The sequence below is a fragment of the Rhinatrema bivittatum genome, chromosome 2 (assembly GCF_901001135.1).
Source record: "Rhinatrema bivittatum chromosome 2, aRhiBiv1.1, whole genome shotgun sequence".
NCBI classification, from domain to species: domain Eukaryota; kingdom Metazoa; phylum Chordata; class Amphibia; order Gymnophiona; family Rhinatrematidae; genus Rhinatrema; species Rhinatrema bivittatum.
In genome coordinates, this window is record NC_042616.1 from 241,277,170 (window position 1) to 241,291,930 (window position 14,761).

Sequence of the window (14,761 nt, forward strand, 5' to 3'; positions counted from 1 at the left end):
CCAGGCACCAACATGTTGAAGAATTAACACCATATTAGCTACCACTATTAAAATGCTAATTTTAAAATTACAACTCAATTTTGCAGCATGACATTTCTTCTACTTGTTTATAAATCAAACATTCTCAATTAAAAAAAACATTTCTTTTCATTCGTTCCAGTTTTATTTCATAGCCTAATATGAAATCATTAAACAATCACAATGACTTTCAAAACAAATTTTTGTCAAACATATGAGGAAAGGATTTTAATGAAGCAACAGCAGAAAAATTAAAATGTTAAGAGCTACTTCAGACTTTTTCATGAAATTGTATCCACAAGTTCTCAGATACAAGAAAAATGAATCAATTGAAATCAGTTGTTTGCATCCATACATATGGATTTCATGGGTTCTGACTCTGCTCAGCTATTTTAATTAAATGCAAGCAATTTGGCATTCCACTAAAAGTTTTGAAATAACCATTTACACACATACATATATACAGAAAAAGTTTCAAACGTGAACTGAAAACAAGGATCTTTAGAAATGCATATAATCTAATGTAAAATACCAATTTGCCAAGAACTTTAGATGTCAGTAAATTGAGCAAAACGTATTGAGCGATGTAAAGTGTGTAACAAGACAATATACTGAGTTTGGCATATAAGAAAATTAAATGAAATTTTAGGTTACAATCCTCCTTCAAAACACCTTAATTATACTTGATGTATTGACCTAGAATAGGTATTTACAATTGTGAGAATCTAGATTATGTATGAATATGACCTAGAATTTGTATTTGCTATTGTATTAACCCAGAATATGAATGTTGACCCAGAACCTAAATGCTGATTTTGTAACCCATTGTGATCTTATCTTGGAACAATGGTACATAAAACACCTAAATAAATATACATACACACACACATATTCACACCCACACATACATACACACCCTAACAAACTAAGGATAATTACCTTCAAAATCTGTTGATATATAAATGTGAAAAAAAATTATGAAAGCAATGAAAAACCATTAGCTCATAATATAGAGGTAAAACCAAAAACATAAGTTTTCTCCATCTGGCACAGTTCATTTCAATCATTGCTGGTAAAAACAATTTTTCATGAGCAATATCAGTAAAGTACATTTGTGATTAACTTAGTCCAAAAGCAACTTTTAAAAATTCAAAAGCAAGATTTCAAGCAACTTGAAGTGATTTTTTCCATTTTTCCTGGCAGATTTGCTCCAGGTTGTTCAGGTTGGTTGGATGACACCTATGGACCACAATTTTCAAATACTGCCACAGACTCTCGATTGCACTGAGATATGGACTTTGACTTGGCCATTGTAGAAGGCCTGTGTTGCTTTGGCCTTGTGTTTGGGATTATTCTCCTGCTAAAAGGTGAACTTTTTCCCAAGTTTTAGTTTTTTAGCAGACTGAAGCAGGTTGTCTTGCAGTATCTCCCTGAATGCTGCACCTTATTTTAATAAGATCCCAGTCCACACTGAGGAAAAGCATCTCCACAACGTGATGCTGCCACCCCCATATTTTACTGTTGGGATGGTCTTTGCTGTAGAATGGGCAGTGTTAGGTTTGTGCAACACATAGCGTTTTGAATTTTAACCAAAAAGTTCCACTTTTTCTCATCTGACCACAAATCTGTATCCCACATTTTAGCTGGGTCATTCTTGATCCTTTCTGGCATCCTCCATAAGTGCTTTGATATGGTTTTTCTTCAGCAGTGGCTTCTTTCTAGCGACCCTCCCATGCAGGCCAGTTGTATATAGAGCTCTTGATATGGGTGACTGGTGTACCTCCACGTTAGTCTCAGCCACTGAACTCCATAGCTCCTTCATAGTGATTGTTGGTTTACCTCACAAGTCCCTTTCTTGCTCTGATGCTGAGTTGTGAGGTACAGCCTTATCTAGGCAGTGTCTTGGTGGTATGTTGCAGCTTCCATTTTCCACAAAGTTGATCCAACAGTGCTCACTGAGATATCAAAGCACTTGGATATTATTTTGTAGTCTTTTCCTATCTTGTGCATATCTATATCTTTATATTGAATTTCCTTAGAATGTCTTTGGTCTTCATTTAAGAGTCCATCAAGCCCAGCATCCTGTTTCCAACAGTGGCCAATCCAGATTGCAATCAACTAGCAATTACCAAATATTAAATAGATCTCATGCTAGAAATGCCAGTAATAGCAGTGGCTATTCCCTAAGTCAATTGCTTAACAACAGTTTATGGACTTCTCCTCCAGGAACTTATCCAAACTTTTTTTTTTTTTTTTTTTTTTTTTTTTTTTTAAAGCCAGCTATACTAACTTCCCTAACCACATCCTCTGGCAATGAATTTCAGAGCTTAACTGTGCATTGAGTGAAAAAGAATTTTCAGTTTTAAATGTGCTACTTGCTAACTTCATGGAGTGCCCCCTAGTCCTTCTATAATCTGAAAGAGTAAATAACATACTTACATTTACCTATTCTAGTCCTCTCATGATTTTATAGACTTCTATCATTCCCCCCCTCAGCTGTCTCTCTCTCCAAGCTGAACAGCCCCTAACCTAGTTAGCCTTTCCACACAGGGGAGCCATTCCATCCCCTTTATCATTTTGGTCGCCCTTCTCTGTACCTTTTCCAACGAAACTATATCTTTTGAGATGCGGCGACCACAACTGCACACAGTACTCAAGGTACGCTCTTCACCATGGAGCGATCCAAAGTATTATGACATTTCCCGTTTTATTTACCCTTCCCAATAATGCCTAACATTGTTTGCTTTTTTGACCACCGTAGTGCACAGAGGACAATTTCAATGTATTATCCACTCTGACACCTAAATCTTTTTCCTGGGTAGTAACTCCTAATATAGAACCCAAAATCGTGTAACTACAGCAAGGGTTATTTTGCCCTATAGGCATCACCTTGCACTTGTCCACATTAATTTTCATCTGCCATTTAGACCAATCCTCCAGTATCGCAAGGTCCTTCTGCAATTTATCACAATCCTCATGTGATTTAACTACTCTGAATAATTGTCTCATCTGCAAATGTGATCACTTCACTTGCCATATCCCTTTCTCAATCATTTATAAATGTGTCGAAAAGCACCAGTCCAAGAATAGATTCCTGAGGCACTCCACTATTTACCTGTCTCCACTGAGAAAATTAACCATTTTATCTTAATGTTTCCGGTCATTCAACAAGTTTGCAATTCACGAAATGACATCTCCTCCTATCCCATGACTTTTTTGTTTTCTCAGAGGCCTCTCATGAGGGACTTTGTCAAACGCATTCTGAAAATCTAAACACACCATCTATTGATTCACTTTTATCATGTCTATTAATCCCTACAAAAAAATGTGACAGATTTGTGAGGAAAGACTTCCCTTGGGTAAATCCATGCTGGCTGTGTTCCATTACACCATATCTTTCTATCTGTTCTGTGATTTTGTTCTTTAGAATAGTTTCCACTATTTTTCCTGACACTGAAGTCATGCTCACTGGTTTATAGTTTCCCGAATCACCCCTTCGAGCCCTTTTTAAATAACCGGATTACATTAGCCACTCTCCAGTCTTCAGGTACAATGGACAATTTTAATGAGAGATTACCAGTTTTTACTAATAGATCTGAAATTTCAATTCTGAGTTCTTTCAAAACCTTGAGGTGTATACCATCCAGTCCAGGAGATTTGCTACTCTTCAGCTGGTCAGTCTGGCCTACTACATCTTCCAGTTCATAGTGATTTGGTTCAGTTCATCCTAATCATCACTCAGTTGCCTACCTGTAACAGGTGTTCTCCGAGGACAGCAGGATGTCAGTCTTCACACATGGGTGACATCATCAGATGGAGCCCGCAACAGAAATTTGATATCAAAGAATCTAGAACTTTCAAACATGCCCTACAGAGCTTGTACAGCTGGTCATCACACTGCCCCCTAGGCAGACTCCCTCAGTCCATAATATAGTTAATACATGGAGAAACCAACTCCCAGGGGAGGTGGGTGAGTTTTGTGAGGACTAGCATCCTACTGTCCTCGAATACCTGTTACAGGTAAGCAACTCTGCTTTCTCAGAGGACAAGCAGGATGGTAGTCCTCACACATGGGTAAATCCCAAGCTATAGGCTATCCGAGCAGGACAAAGTGGGAAATCACACCATGCTGAAAGCACCACCTTTCCCTTTTGCCAACCCACAAAGGGGGTCTAGGCAGAAAAAGAGTTGGTTCTACAAAGAGAAAGCCATAGAAAAGATTGAGAATCAAAACCCGAAGTGTAGCAGAGGCGCCTAAGGCAGGGGAGTGATGTGAATGCCAACAAGAAACATACTCCGCATCACAGAAAACATTACAAGCAGGGATTCAGATCAGTAAACCTTAACAGTAGGTCTAGAATCTCCTGGATACAGGAAAAAGTCTGGAGATAAACAAGAGGACTCTTGGACGAAGACCACACAGTTTTCTTCGGTGTTACAAGACAACTGAAAAAACCAACTAGGGCTCAAGAACTCCCCAGAAAGAAACTGCAGTCCACTGACATCTGAAGGAGAGAATGTCTCTACAGAAGTGTGCCCATGTTTGGCTAATAGGTATAATGAGCAGAAAACCCAAGCAAGACTTGGAAGAATAATCAGCAACAATGGCAGGGTCTGTGATTAGACCCTATGTGCCAAAGCACTAGACATAGCTGACCAACAGGACAGTAGCAAGAATTTCAGATGAAAAGCATTCCCTGAATGAGAATTGCTAGCACAACCCCCCACCCCGAGCAGGGAGATATATTAGGCCTGAAGCTCATACAACACTTCACCCTGTCAAGGGCAGAGCTATCCATCCTGTCTACAGGATAGTTCAGGTGAGCAGAAAGACCCTTTGGGCAACCTAGTGAAGTGAGAAATGCTAAAGGCAGTACTGGCCAGAGCTTGTCAAAAATATAGAGAAAAAGTGGTGTATCTTTCCCTGCAAGTATACACTAAGATATACCACCAATGCCTTAGCTTCCCTCCCCCCCACGAAATTCCAACTAGAAGTCAAAAGGAGCGAAAAACACAAGGAGGCAGACCGCTGGACTGCCGATGTAAGCTCAAATTGCTAGGTTGTATAACTCAATCCCATGCGAATAACTCACTGCTGGTTGCAGTATGGAGTTACCCACAGAGAAAGAACTCCCAGCCTGCTTGGAATAGCTGAAACTGAGAGCAAATTCCACAGGGAAGAAATCCAGAAAACTCCACTAAGACAGGAAGTTGGGGTGCCGCAAGTGCAAACCCCTGTCGAACAGGATTTCTTCACCAGCCTGGAAACTCTACCAGGGCAGGACAAGGGTGATCTAGGAACAGACTGCCCAAACCTGGCTTAGGTTCATGAAAGCATATACTTCACGCAATGAAGCACGCGGTCCAATAAACAGGAACAATCGTTGCATGAACCAGGACTCCCCTGTCTGCAGACATGGTTAACTCTAAAATGGGGAAGTTTAGCTTGCAAGCCACTGCAACCAAAGAGCGAAGTCTGTGGGCAAATCGCAGGCACGCTAGCCTGACTGCCCGTGCCTCTAGTCGGTTGATATTCCACCTTGACTCGTCTCTGGTCCACCGTCCTTGGGCGGTGAGCTCCTCGCAGTGCGCTCCCCATCCGTTCAGGCTGGCATCTGTGGTGAGCAGAATCCAGGTTGGGGAGGACATTCTTGACCCCCGGCTCAAGTGGCCAGGCCATAACCACCAGCGTAGTTGATTCCGCACTCTGGCTGATAGAGGCAGGTGTATGGTGTAGTCCTGTGATCGTGGACTCCATCGAGATAGAAGGGCGCGTTGCAATGGTCTCATATGAGCCCGCGCCTATGGCACCACCTCCAGGGTGGATGCCATGAGGCCAAGGACTTGGAGATAATCTCGAGCTGTGGCCCGGGCTGGCACTCAGCAAGACCTGCAGATGAGTCCGGAGTTTTGACCTTCTCTTGGAGGTCAGGCTGACCTTGTCTTCCTGGGTGTCGAATTGGACCCCTAGGTATTCCAGCAACTGGGATGGCTGTAGGGAACTCTTCTTTATGTTGACTACCCATCCTAGGCTTTCCAGAAGAGCTATAACTCTGTTGGTTGCCCGGTGACTCTCTTCCAGTGACTTTGCCCTGATCAGCCAATCGTCCAGGTAGGGGTGGACGAGGATTCCTTCCTTCCTGAGTGCCGCTGCCACTACAACTGTTACCTTGGTAAAGATCCGCGGCACGGTGGCTAACCCGAAGGGTAAGGCCCGGAACTGGAAGTGCTGATTCAGGACTTTGAAGCGTAAATAGCGCTGATGATCCCGATGAATTGGGATATGCAGGTAGGCTTCTGACAGATCTAGGGAGGTGAGAAACTCCCCTGGCTGTACTGAATTCTTGACAGACCGTAGAGTTTCCATGCGAAAGCTGGGGACCCGTAGGTGTCAGTTGACTGACTTGAGGTCCAGGACGGGCCTGAAGGTGCCCTCCTTCTTGGGTACTATGAAATAAATGAAATAATGCCCAGAAGGTACCTCTTCCGCAGGTACTGGGATTATGGCTTTTAGGGCCAGGAGCCTCTGTAAGGTCACTTTTAGTGCCACTGCCTTGAGTGGCGAACAAGGAGATTCCACAAACTTGTTCAGCGAAAGCCGAAAGAAATCCAGGTAATATCCTTCCCAGATGATGGCGAGGACCCACTGGTCTGAAGTGATCTCGACCCACCTGCGGTAGAAGAGGGTTAGCCTGGCCCCTATGGCTGCTACCCTCGGATGGGTCGACTGATTGTCATTGTGGGTTACGGCCGGGGCCAGAACCCGGGCCAGTTCTCTTCTTGGTGTGCTTAGCCCGAAAGGGCTGATTCCTGGCCTGAGAAAGAGGTGCTTGATAGCGAGACCTGTAAGGGTTGAAGCGCTGCGAGTTTCTACCTCTGGATGGTCTAGAAACAGAACGCTGGTTCCTCCTTGACCTGTCTTCTGGTAGACGGGGTAACAGAGAAGCACCGCATTTAGTAGCCCAATTCTCAAGGTCGCTGCCGAACAGTAGGGAACCCTTAAAGGGCATTCTTGTGAGTCGAGTCTTGGAGGACGAGTCGGCCGCCCAATTGCGTAGCCAAAGCTGTCTTCTGGCTGCCACTGAGGAGGACACTCCCGTGGCTGCCGTACGGACGAGGTCGGAGGCTGCATCTGTGAGAAATGTGAGAGCCGATTCCATGTCTTCTCCCGGGGTGTTAGTTCTTGCCTGTGATAAACAGGAGTGCTTCACCACGGTGCAGCAAGTCGCGATTCGAAGGGACATGGCTGCTACCTCAAAGGCTTGTTTCAGAATGGTGTCCATGCGTCGGTCATGCGCATCCTTGAGAGCCGCTCCTCCCTCCACCGGAATGGTGGTGCGTTTCACAATTGCGTTAATTATGGCGTCTACCCTGGGGCACGCCAGCAGTTCCTTGGCTGTCGGATATAGAGGGTACATGCCCGACAAGGCCCGACCCCCTTTGAATGAGGCCTCCGGTGCCTTCCATTCCAGCTCAATTAGCTGCTGTGCTGCTTGTAGGAGGGGAAAGTGGTGAGCCGATTGGCGCAAGCCCTCTAGCAGAGGGTTCTGTACAGGGACCCCGGGGGGTCCTGGCCCGGAATGGCCAGCTCCGATAGGCAATGTGAGACCAGGCCCGGCAGATCTTCTTTCCGAAAGAAGCGTCTCATGGTCCGATATGGTTCTATCTCCGAGGGAAGTTCATTCTCTTCAGGGGGCTCCTCACTTACCTGTGAATAATCCGAATCCCCATGATTGGGGCTGTCGGGTGGTGAATGGCTGCGCCTAGGTCTCGAGGGTCCAGGGACCGGATCAACCGGGACGGCAAGACCCATCCGAGAAGCAGACTGCATCTGGACAAAGGCGTGAATCCCCTTAAACAATTCCACCCAGGAAAGCGAAGCCAGATCTGGCCGCAGGGATACCAGATCTCTCGGATTCCCTGGCTGCTCGCCGCGGCCTGCTAAGTCCTGAGTGTTCTCTAAGGAACCGCTGGGCTGGGACCGGTCCTGTCCTGGGACTGCCATGGCTTCCTCACATTGGGCACATAGGGAGTCTGCTTCCTCGCTCTGTGTGGCTCTAAGATTGCATGCTGAGCAGAGGCTTAGAGCGTTCATGCCTGATTCTGGGGGTGCCAGCTCTGCAGCCGCAGAGGCTTTCTTACGCTCCATTTGCCTCAAATGCGGTGTCATCCTACGATGTGCGCCTAACACAGGCGCGTAACAGCCTGCGCCTATGAACGGGCGCCTCATAAACGTGCGCCCATCGCGTGCACTCACAACGTGCGCCCATCGCGTGGATGGAGTTCTATGCGATGGAGAAGCCGACCGATGAGGGGCCAGAGAGGGAAGGCATAAAGGTGAATTCCCATGGGCCAGGAGCACACGAGAGCGTCGAGACCCACCGAGCCCTGCTCTCGTCGATGGCTGAAGAAGCGTTCTGTCTTCACATTCGCCTGCAATGCCATCAGATCCAACTGTGGTACGCCCCAACTGGCACAAATGAGGATCCACGCTTCGGGAGACAGCTCCCACTCTCCTGGATCGAGTCACTGTCTGCTGAGAGTCCTCCTGCACGTTCTCCATTCCTGCGACATGAGAAGCGGCAATTCCCCCACGATGACACTCCGCCCAGGCGAACAGGAGTCTTGTCTCTAGCGCCACCGCGGGGGGCTTTGTGTCCCACCTTGCCAGTTGCAACACCACCATCGTCGCATTGTCAGAGAACACTAGTACCATTCTGCCCTGAATCCAGGGTAGCAATGCTTGTAGGGCAAGACGCACCGCTCTTGTCTCGAGCCGATTGATGGACCACGATCCTTCCGTCGGCGACCAGAGATCTTGGGCGAATTTGTCTGCACACACTGCTCCCCAACCAGAGAGGCTGGCATCGGTGGAGATTATCAGCCAATTTGGAGGGTCGAAGTCCACCCCCCGTTCCAGATTGTCACACGATAGCCACAACGACAGACTGACTCTGGAAGCAGCGGCATTGGTGGAATTGTTCCGACACCGGACTCCAACGTGACAAAAGTGCAAGCTGTAACAGTCGTAAGTGAGCGAACATCCACAGAACCAAAACCCAGGACCTGTAGATGATACCATACTGTGGGATTGTCCCTCAGAAGAAGGGGATGGAACTGGCCTTGTAACTTCATCACTTGGTCCACCGCCAGAAATACCTTGCCGCGCAAGGTATCGAACTGTGCTCCCAGGTAAATCAGCTCTTGGGTGGGTTCCAAGTGACTCTTCTGCACATTGATGACCCACCCGAACGACTGTAAGGTGAACATCACCATACAAACTGATCTCTCGAGGTCTTCCCATGACTTCGCGTGAATCAACCAGTCGTCCAGATAAGGATGGACTAAAAACCCCTCCTTCCGAAGGACGGCTGCTACCACCACCATCACCTTGGTGAACATTCGAAGAGCTGTTGCGAGACCAAATGGAAGGGCTAGAAATTGGAAGTGCTGCCCCAAGACCTTGAAGCACAGAAATCTCTGGTGGCTCAGCCGGATTGGTATATGTAGGTACGCCTCTGTGAGGTCCAGGGATGCTAGAAATTCCCCTTTCCGTACCGCAGCCATTACCATCCTCAGGGTCTCCATTCGAAAACGAGGGATCCGAAGACAACGATTCACCTTCTGCAGATTGAGAATGGGACGAAACGTGCCCTTTTTGGGGACCACAAAGTAAACAGAGTACCGTTCCTGTTTTGTCTCTGGAACTGGGACAATAGCTCTGAGCTCCAGAAGTTGTTGCAGGGTTTCCCGTACCGTTTCACACTTGTTGCGTGAAGCCACAAGGAAGTCCACAAAAATCTCCCGAACCGGACGCAAGAACAGAGCATAGCTGTCTCTGATCACCTCCAGGACCCAGCAGTCTGAGGTAATCCTTGCCCATTCTGTATAAAAGTTGGATAATCTGCCACAGACAGCTTTGGCGACAGAATGGGTGCTCGTGGCTTCATTGAGAGGGTTTACTGTTTCCTGCACCGAGGAGTCCAGAGTCTCTACCGGAGCGGCGATCCCAGCGAAAGGGCTGCTGGCGTCCTGGAGTTTGCTTAGGACCAGACGGCGTGGCATATCTGCCGGCTCAATAATGGCGAGAATCCCGAAAAGGAGCCCGGGGAGGTAAAACCTTTTTAGAGGATCTCCTATCTTCTGGCAACTTATTGCCCTTGGACTCCACGAGTAGCTTAACCAGCTGATCAAGGCCTTCCGTGAACAGGAGTTTGCCCTTAAAGGGTAGATTGCAAAGCTGGGATTTTGAGGAAAAATCCACCGCCCAATTCCTCAGCCAGGAGTCCACGCGCCGCTACCATGGGCACCATACTTCTCACTGAGGTCCGCACCAGATCATACAGCGCATCCGCCACATATGCAACGCCCGCCTCCAACCAGGTGGTCTGCAGCGCCTCGCTGCCGCCGGCCCCAGAACTGGAAGCAGACTCCTGAACCCAGCACAGCCACACCCTCTGCAGAAGGCTAGGCAAACCGACCCCTCTTCACAGGTGGTTCCAACAGGTCCCCAGGGTGTCTGGGCCTTTTAAGTGCAGAGTGCTTCCTAGCTAGGAAGGTTTGGTGCATCAGTAGAATAAATTCAGGGGAAAACCTCTCTGGGTCCCCCTCCCCCTCCGGGGAATCACGTGGTGCCGCATAGTCAGCCCCCGTGAGATCCTCCCCCACCGGGGCTAAAACAGGAGGGGAATCCTCCCGCGATCTGAGGCGTGAGGCACTCGCCCCTTCCCCATGGGGGGGCAACCGGCCCTGACGAGACCTCCATCCCTGGGGAGCAGACCGAGCACAGGTAGCCCGAATCCAGCACCTGACCGCGTGTACCACACGTGTGTCAGGCAGGCGATTTAGAGCAAGGGCCTATGACCAAGGCCGCGCAGCCACGCGGTCCGAGGGTGAGGAGTGAAGGCAGGCGCTGCCTCGACACGGGAAGACAAAATAAAAGCAGGCAGGCCCCGGCCGAATTCGCTGAGCTATGACCGGGGCCTGAACGTGGAACTCACCCCTTCCCTCCTGAAGCACCCCAGAGCCCTGGGAGCAGCGGGAAAACACTGACAGACTCCCTGAACGGCTGCTGAGGAGTCGGACCCCCCTGCATCGACTCCTTACCTCAGTGAAAGACGTCGGTTAGACTTTTTTTTTTTTTTTTTTTTTCAAAACAACTTTATGGAGCCAACCTAGATTGGTATCCTCCTGCAAGGGTTGAGATAGCAGCTGAAGCAGTTTCAGTGGTGAGTAACCAGGAGCCCCTAGCCTTCACTCACTGAACTGAGGCAGGCGAAACCCTGTCAGGGATGTCTAGCCCCCCCGGACGCCCGGCTTCCACTGAGGGATGGCCCACGAAGGTGCTAACACCTCAGGAAGCGACAGCAACAAAAAGAAAAAACTATCTAAACTGAAAAACCAAACTAAAAACTAACGAAGACTGGGCGTCTCTGAAGCAGGACGTGTGAGACGTGAGCTCCTGAGCTGAAAGAATTTCCACGCAACTATGCCGCACACAAAAAGAAAAGGGAGAGTCAGGGTAGAGACCTCGACAGTCCCGACTCCCTCTTCTATACAGCTCTCTATCGGGAACTTCTTCTCGCCGAGCAGTGCTAATGCCCCAAGAGATGTGGCCGATTTGGGCGTCGACGAAGAGCAAACGCCGACGCAACAAGGCCCAAACACCTCGCTGAGCCCTGGGGCTCCCTTTAAACCTTTGCCTCCCGGACTCGCCCTATCCCCGGATTTGGGAACGGAAGCCCGACCGGACTTGCCAGACTCCTTCGAGGAAAACCCGTTGGAAGTAGGGCTGAGCCAGAAAGTTAGAGGGGGAGGAGATCCTCTAACTTCAACACCGGAGGAGAGCAAGGGCCGAGCAGAGGCCTCAGGAGAGAGGCAAGAACTCTGCACAGAGAACAGTGAGTTATAAAAATGTTACAAGCGTTCCACAAACGTCTAAAATAACTTTGAAAAATGTGTGGGTAGTCCTTATGGAATTAAAGTCATCTATCGAGATCTTGAATAAAACGTTGGTAGAAACGCAGAATCGCGTTTCCCAGATAGACCCGGTACTGTCTGAGCACAAAGAAAAATTTCAGTCTCTTGGGAATAGAGTGGAATCTGTAGAGAAAACCCAAACAGGGCTGATATGTGGAGATACTGCGAATTCCAGGAAAATTGAGACGTTAGAAAACCAATCGAGATATAAAAATCTTAGGATACTAAACTTCCCCAGTGTTAAACTAATATCTACTTATGAGATGTACAAAAAATATCTATCTGAAGTTCTGAAGTTAACATCAGGAGAAATACCAGTTATGGAGAAGATTTTCTTTATAAATCAAAGAAAAATAGAGAATAAAGATCAAGAAAAAAATGGTTTGCAACAACATGAGATGGAAGACATCACAGCTTTTTTGGAACAAAGCATGACTGAGCAAATTGAACAAAGGGGAACTTTATGTGTGAAATTTATAAATGCAGCAGACAGAGATAAAATATTAAGATTATCTCTTAAAAATAGAGAAAAGAAGTTTTTGGGTCAAAAAGTATGGACATACCCGGACATAAACTACACAAACACGCAGAAAAAAGTTTCTTTCGATGTGCCAAGAGGGGAAAACCCTTGGGGCTCAGATTGTGATTTATTACCCCTGTAAATGTGTAGTAAATTCCAGATCGAGAGGTTTGTGTTTTTAGAGCCGCTTGAACTGCGCAGATTTATTGATGCAAAATTACCTAGACCTTGCTGAGATCTGTTAAGGGTATAGTAATAGTAAGCACAGCATAACTGCTTGATGTTAGTTATAATTCTTTATTTTTGCTCATGTATAACATTTTTGGATCTCCCCTTTGCTTTATAACGGGGGTTTGCTTAGATTCCAGACTGTATTCTTTTGGAAAATTATTGTATGGAAATGTAATTCTACTTTAAAATATAAATAGAGTGCAGTTTGGGCTTTGATTTACCTGTAATATTATTTGTACCCATTCCTTGACATGCCGAAATTGCTGTCAATATTTGTGAAATGCATAATAAAAAATAAATTTAAAAAAAAAAAACACAAAACTAACGAAGACTGCAGGAGTGCATCTTTACCATCTGCTGGAGTCAGAGAAATACTGAGGGACTGCAAGTGGCACTCTTGTATATATGGCAATGCCCAAAGTTTTTGCTCTCTGACTCCATCTGCTGGTAAGGATACCAACCCACTGGTCTGGACTGATCTGGGTATGTTCAGGAAATAAAACTATAATTGAGAAACTATTTGTAATAAGAATGATAAGCAAGATACTTGCCCTTCCTGTGATTTTTCCTTCAGAGAAGTCTGTCCTGAATCGCTGCAAAAAAAAAAAAAAAAAAAATTTAAAAATCTGCTGAGCAAATTCTAAGTAACACGCTGACTTGCCCAAAATGTCCAATCATAAAAACTAATAAAACCAATTAAATTATTAAACTATGGCTTCCCAACCCTGTCCTGGGTAGCCCACAACCAGATAGGATTTCAGAATATGCATAAGAAATTTGCATATCATGGAAACTTAATACATGTAAATTTTACGCATGTATATGCATTGTGGATATCCTGAAAACATGACTGGCTTGGGGTATCTAGGACAAGTTTAGGAAGCCCTGGATTCACGTATCCATTGTTACTATCACCAAATATATGCCCATATCAAAATTAAGCTAAACTGTGCTGTCATTATCTATGCATAGCATTACATACCTTAGAATGAAAACAGATTATGTCAACACATAAGTATGGGGGCAGGGAAGACTTATCCAATAGAAATTAATTTAAAAAATAATAAAATTACAAACAGAATGACTGATATCCGATGAATTAATGGCAGTTCTTTGTGTTACAAAGTGGGAAACTTGTGGTTGATACCTGAGCCTGGTTTCTGCTCCTTAAGCCAGCCAGAATTGTGGATACTACACAGCAATGTTTTCACAGACCCTGGAAGACAGTCTCACCCATCACTTAAAAAGAACATCTATAAGCCAGAGTACATGTCCCCTGGGTTCCAGATGAAACCATTGCCTGTGGCTCTAGTCAAGGATCGTGTTGTGATGGCAAGACTAGATGATGGCAGGGTTTAGAATGGAGGGAGAAGATCCAATTAGTTAAGAATGACAGGTGGGACCTGTTTTTATTGAGCTGGAAGCCCAAAGAAGGAAGAGAAAATGGACAAACCAAAAAAATATATAGTCTTACCTACCTAGCAGGTCCATCGACTAGACTATCAGTGGTGACCATTTTCATGGTTACTCATCACAAATGTATTTAAAGCCCTTATAGCCTATTATGATCTCCATTTTGTTATGCCTTTTGTTTCATTCCTAAGGATATACCCCTTTATTTAAAGGTTTTGAAAGTTGCATAATCTACATCAACGATCAGCGTAAAAGCAGCATCTACCTAGTAGTGTTGCTTTAAAAGGAAAACTGTTGTGCAAGTTTTAATTTTTAAATAAAAGTATACTAGTGTCTGTCCCCCAAAAATCATATAGTTGTGGCATCAGAGTATATGAAATCCAGTGCAGAAAAACAAAAATTAGATTCATTATAGCACAACAGGTAAGCACAAATATTTGCTGTAACAATAATTGCTGTGTCTACTAGACTATTTTGTGTGCCAGTATTTCAAATGTTAAAACATACTGTAGAAATTACTTACCTGATAATTTCATTTTCCTTAGTGTAGACAGATGGACTCAGGACCAATGTGTATAGTGTGCTCCTGATAGCAGTTGG

General features: G+C 45.8%; 1 protein-coding gene across 1 annotated transcript in view; it reads right to left on the bottom strand.

The window, feature by feature from the left end:
- DNAJC13 (DnaJ heat shock protein family (Hsp40) member C13) overlaps positions 1-14,761 on the bottom strand; it is a 701,712-nt gene that overhangs the window by 586,810 nt on the left and 100,141 nt on the right. Inside the window, 1 exon segment of the mRNA XM_029587070.1 lies at positions 13,300-13,341. Within this exon segment, the coding sequence (XP_029442930.1) occupies positions 13,300-13,341 (42 nt within the window).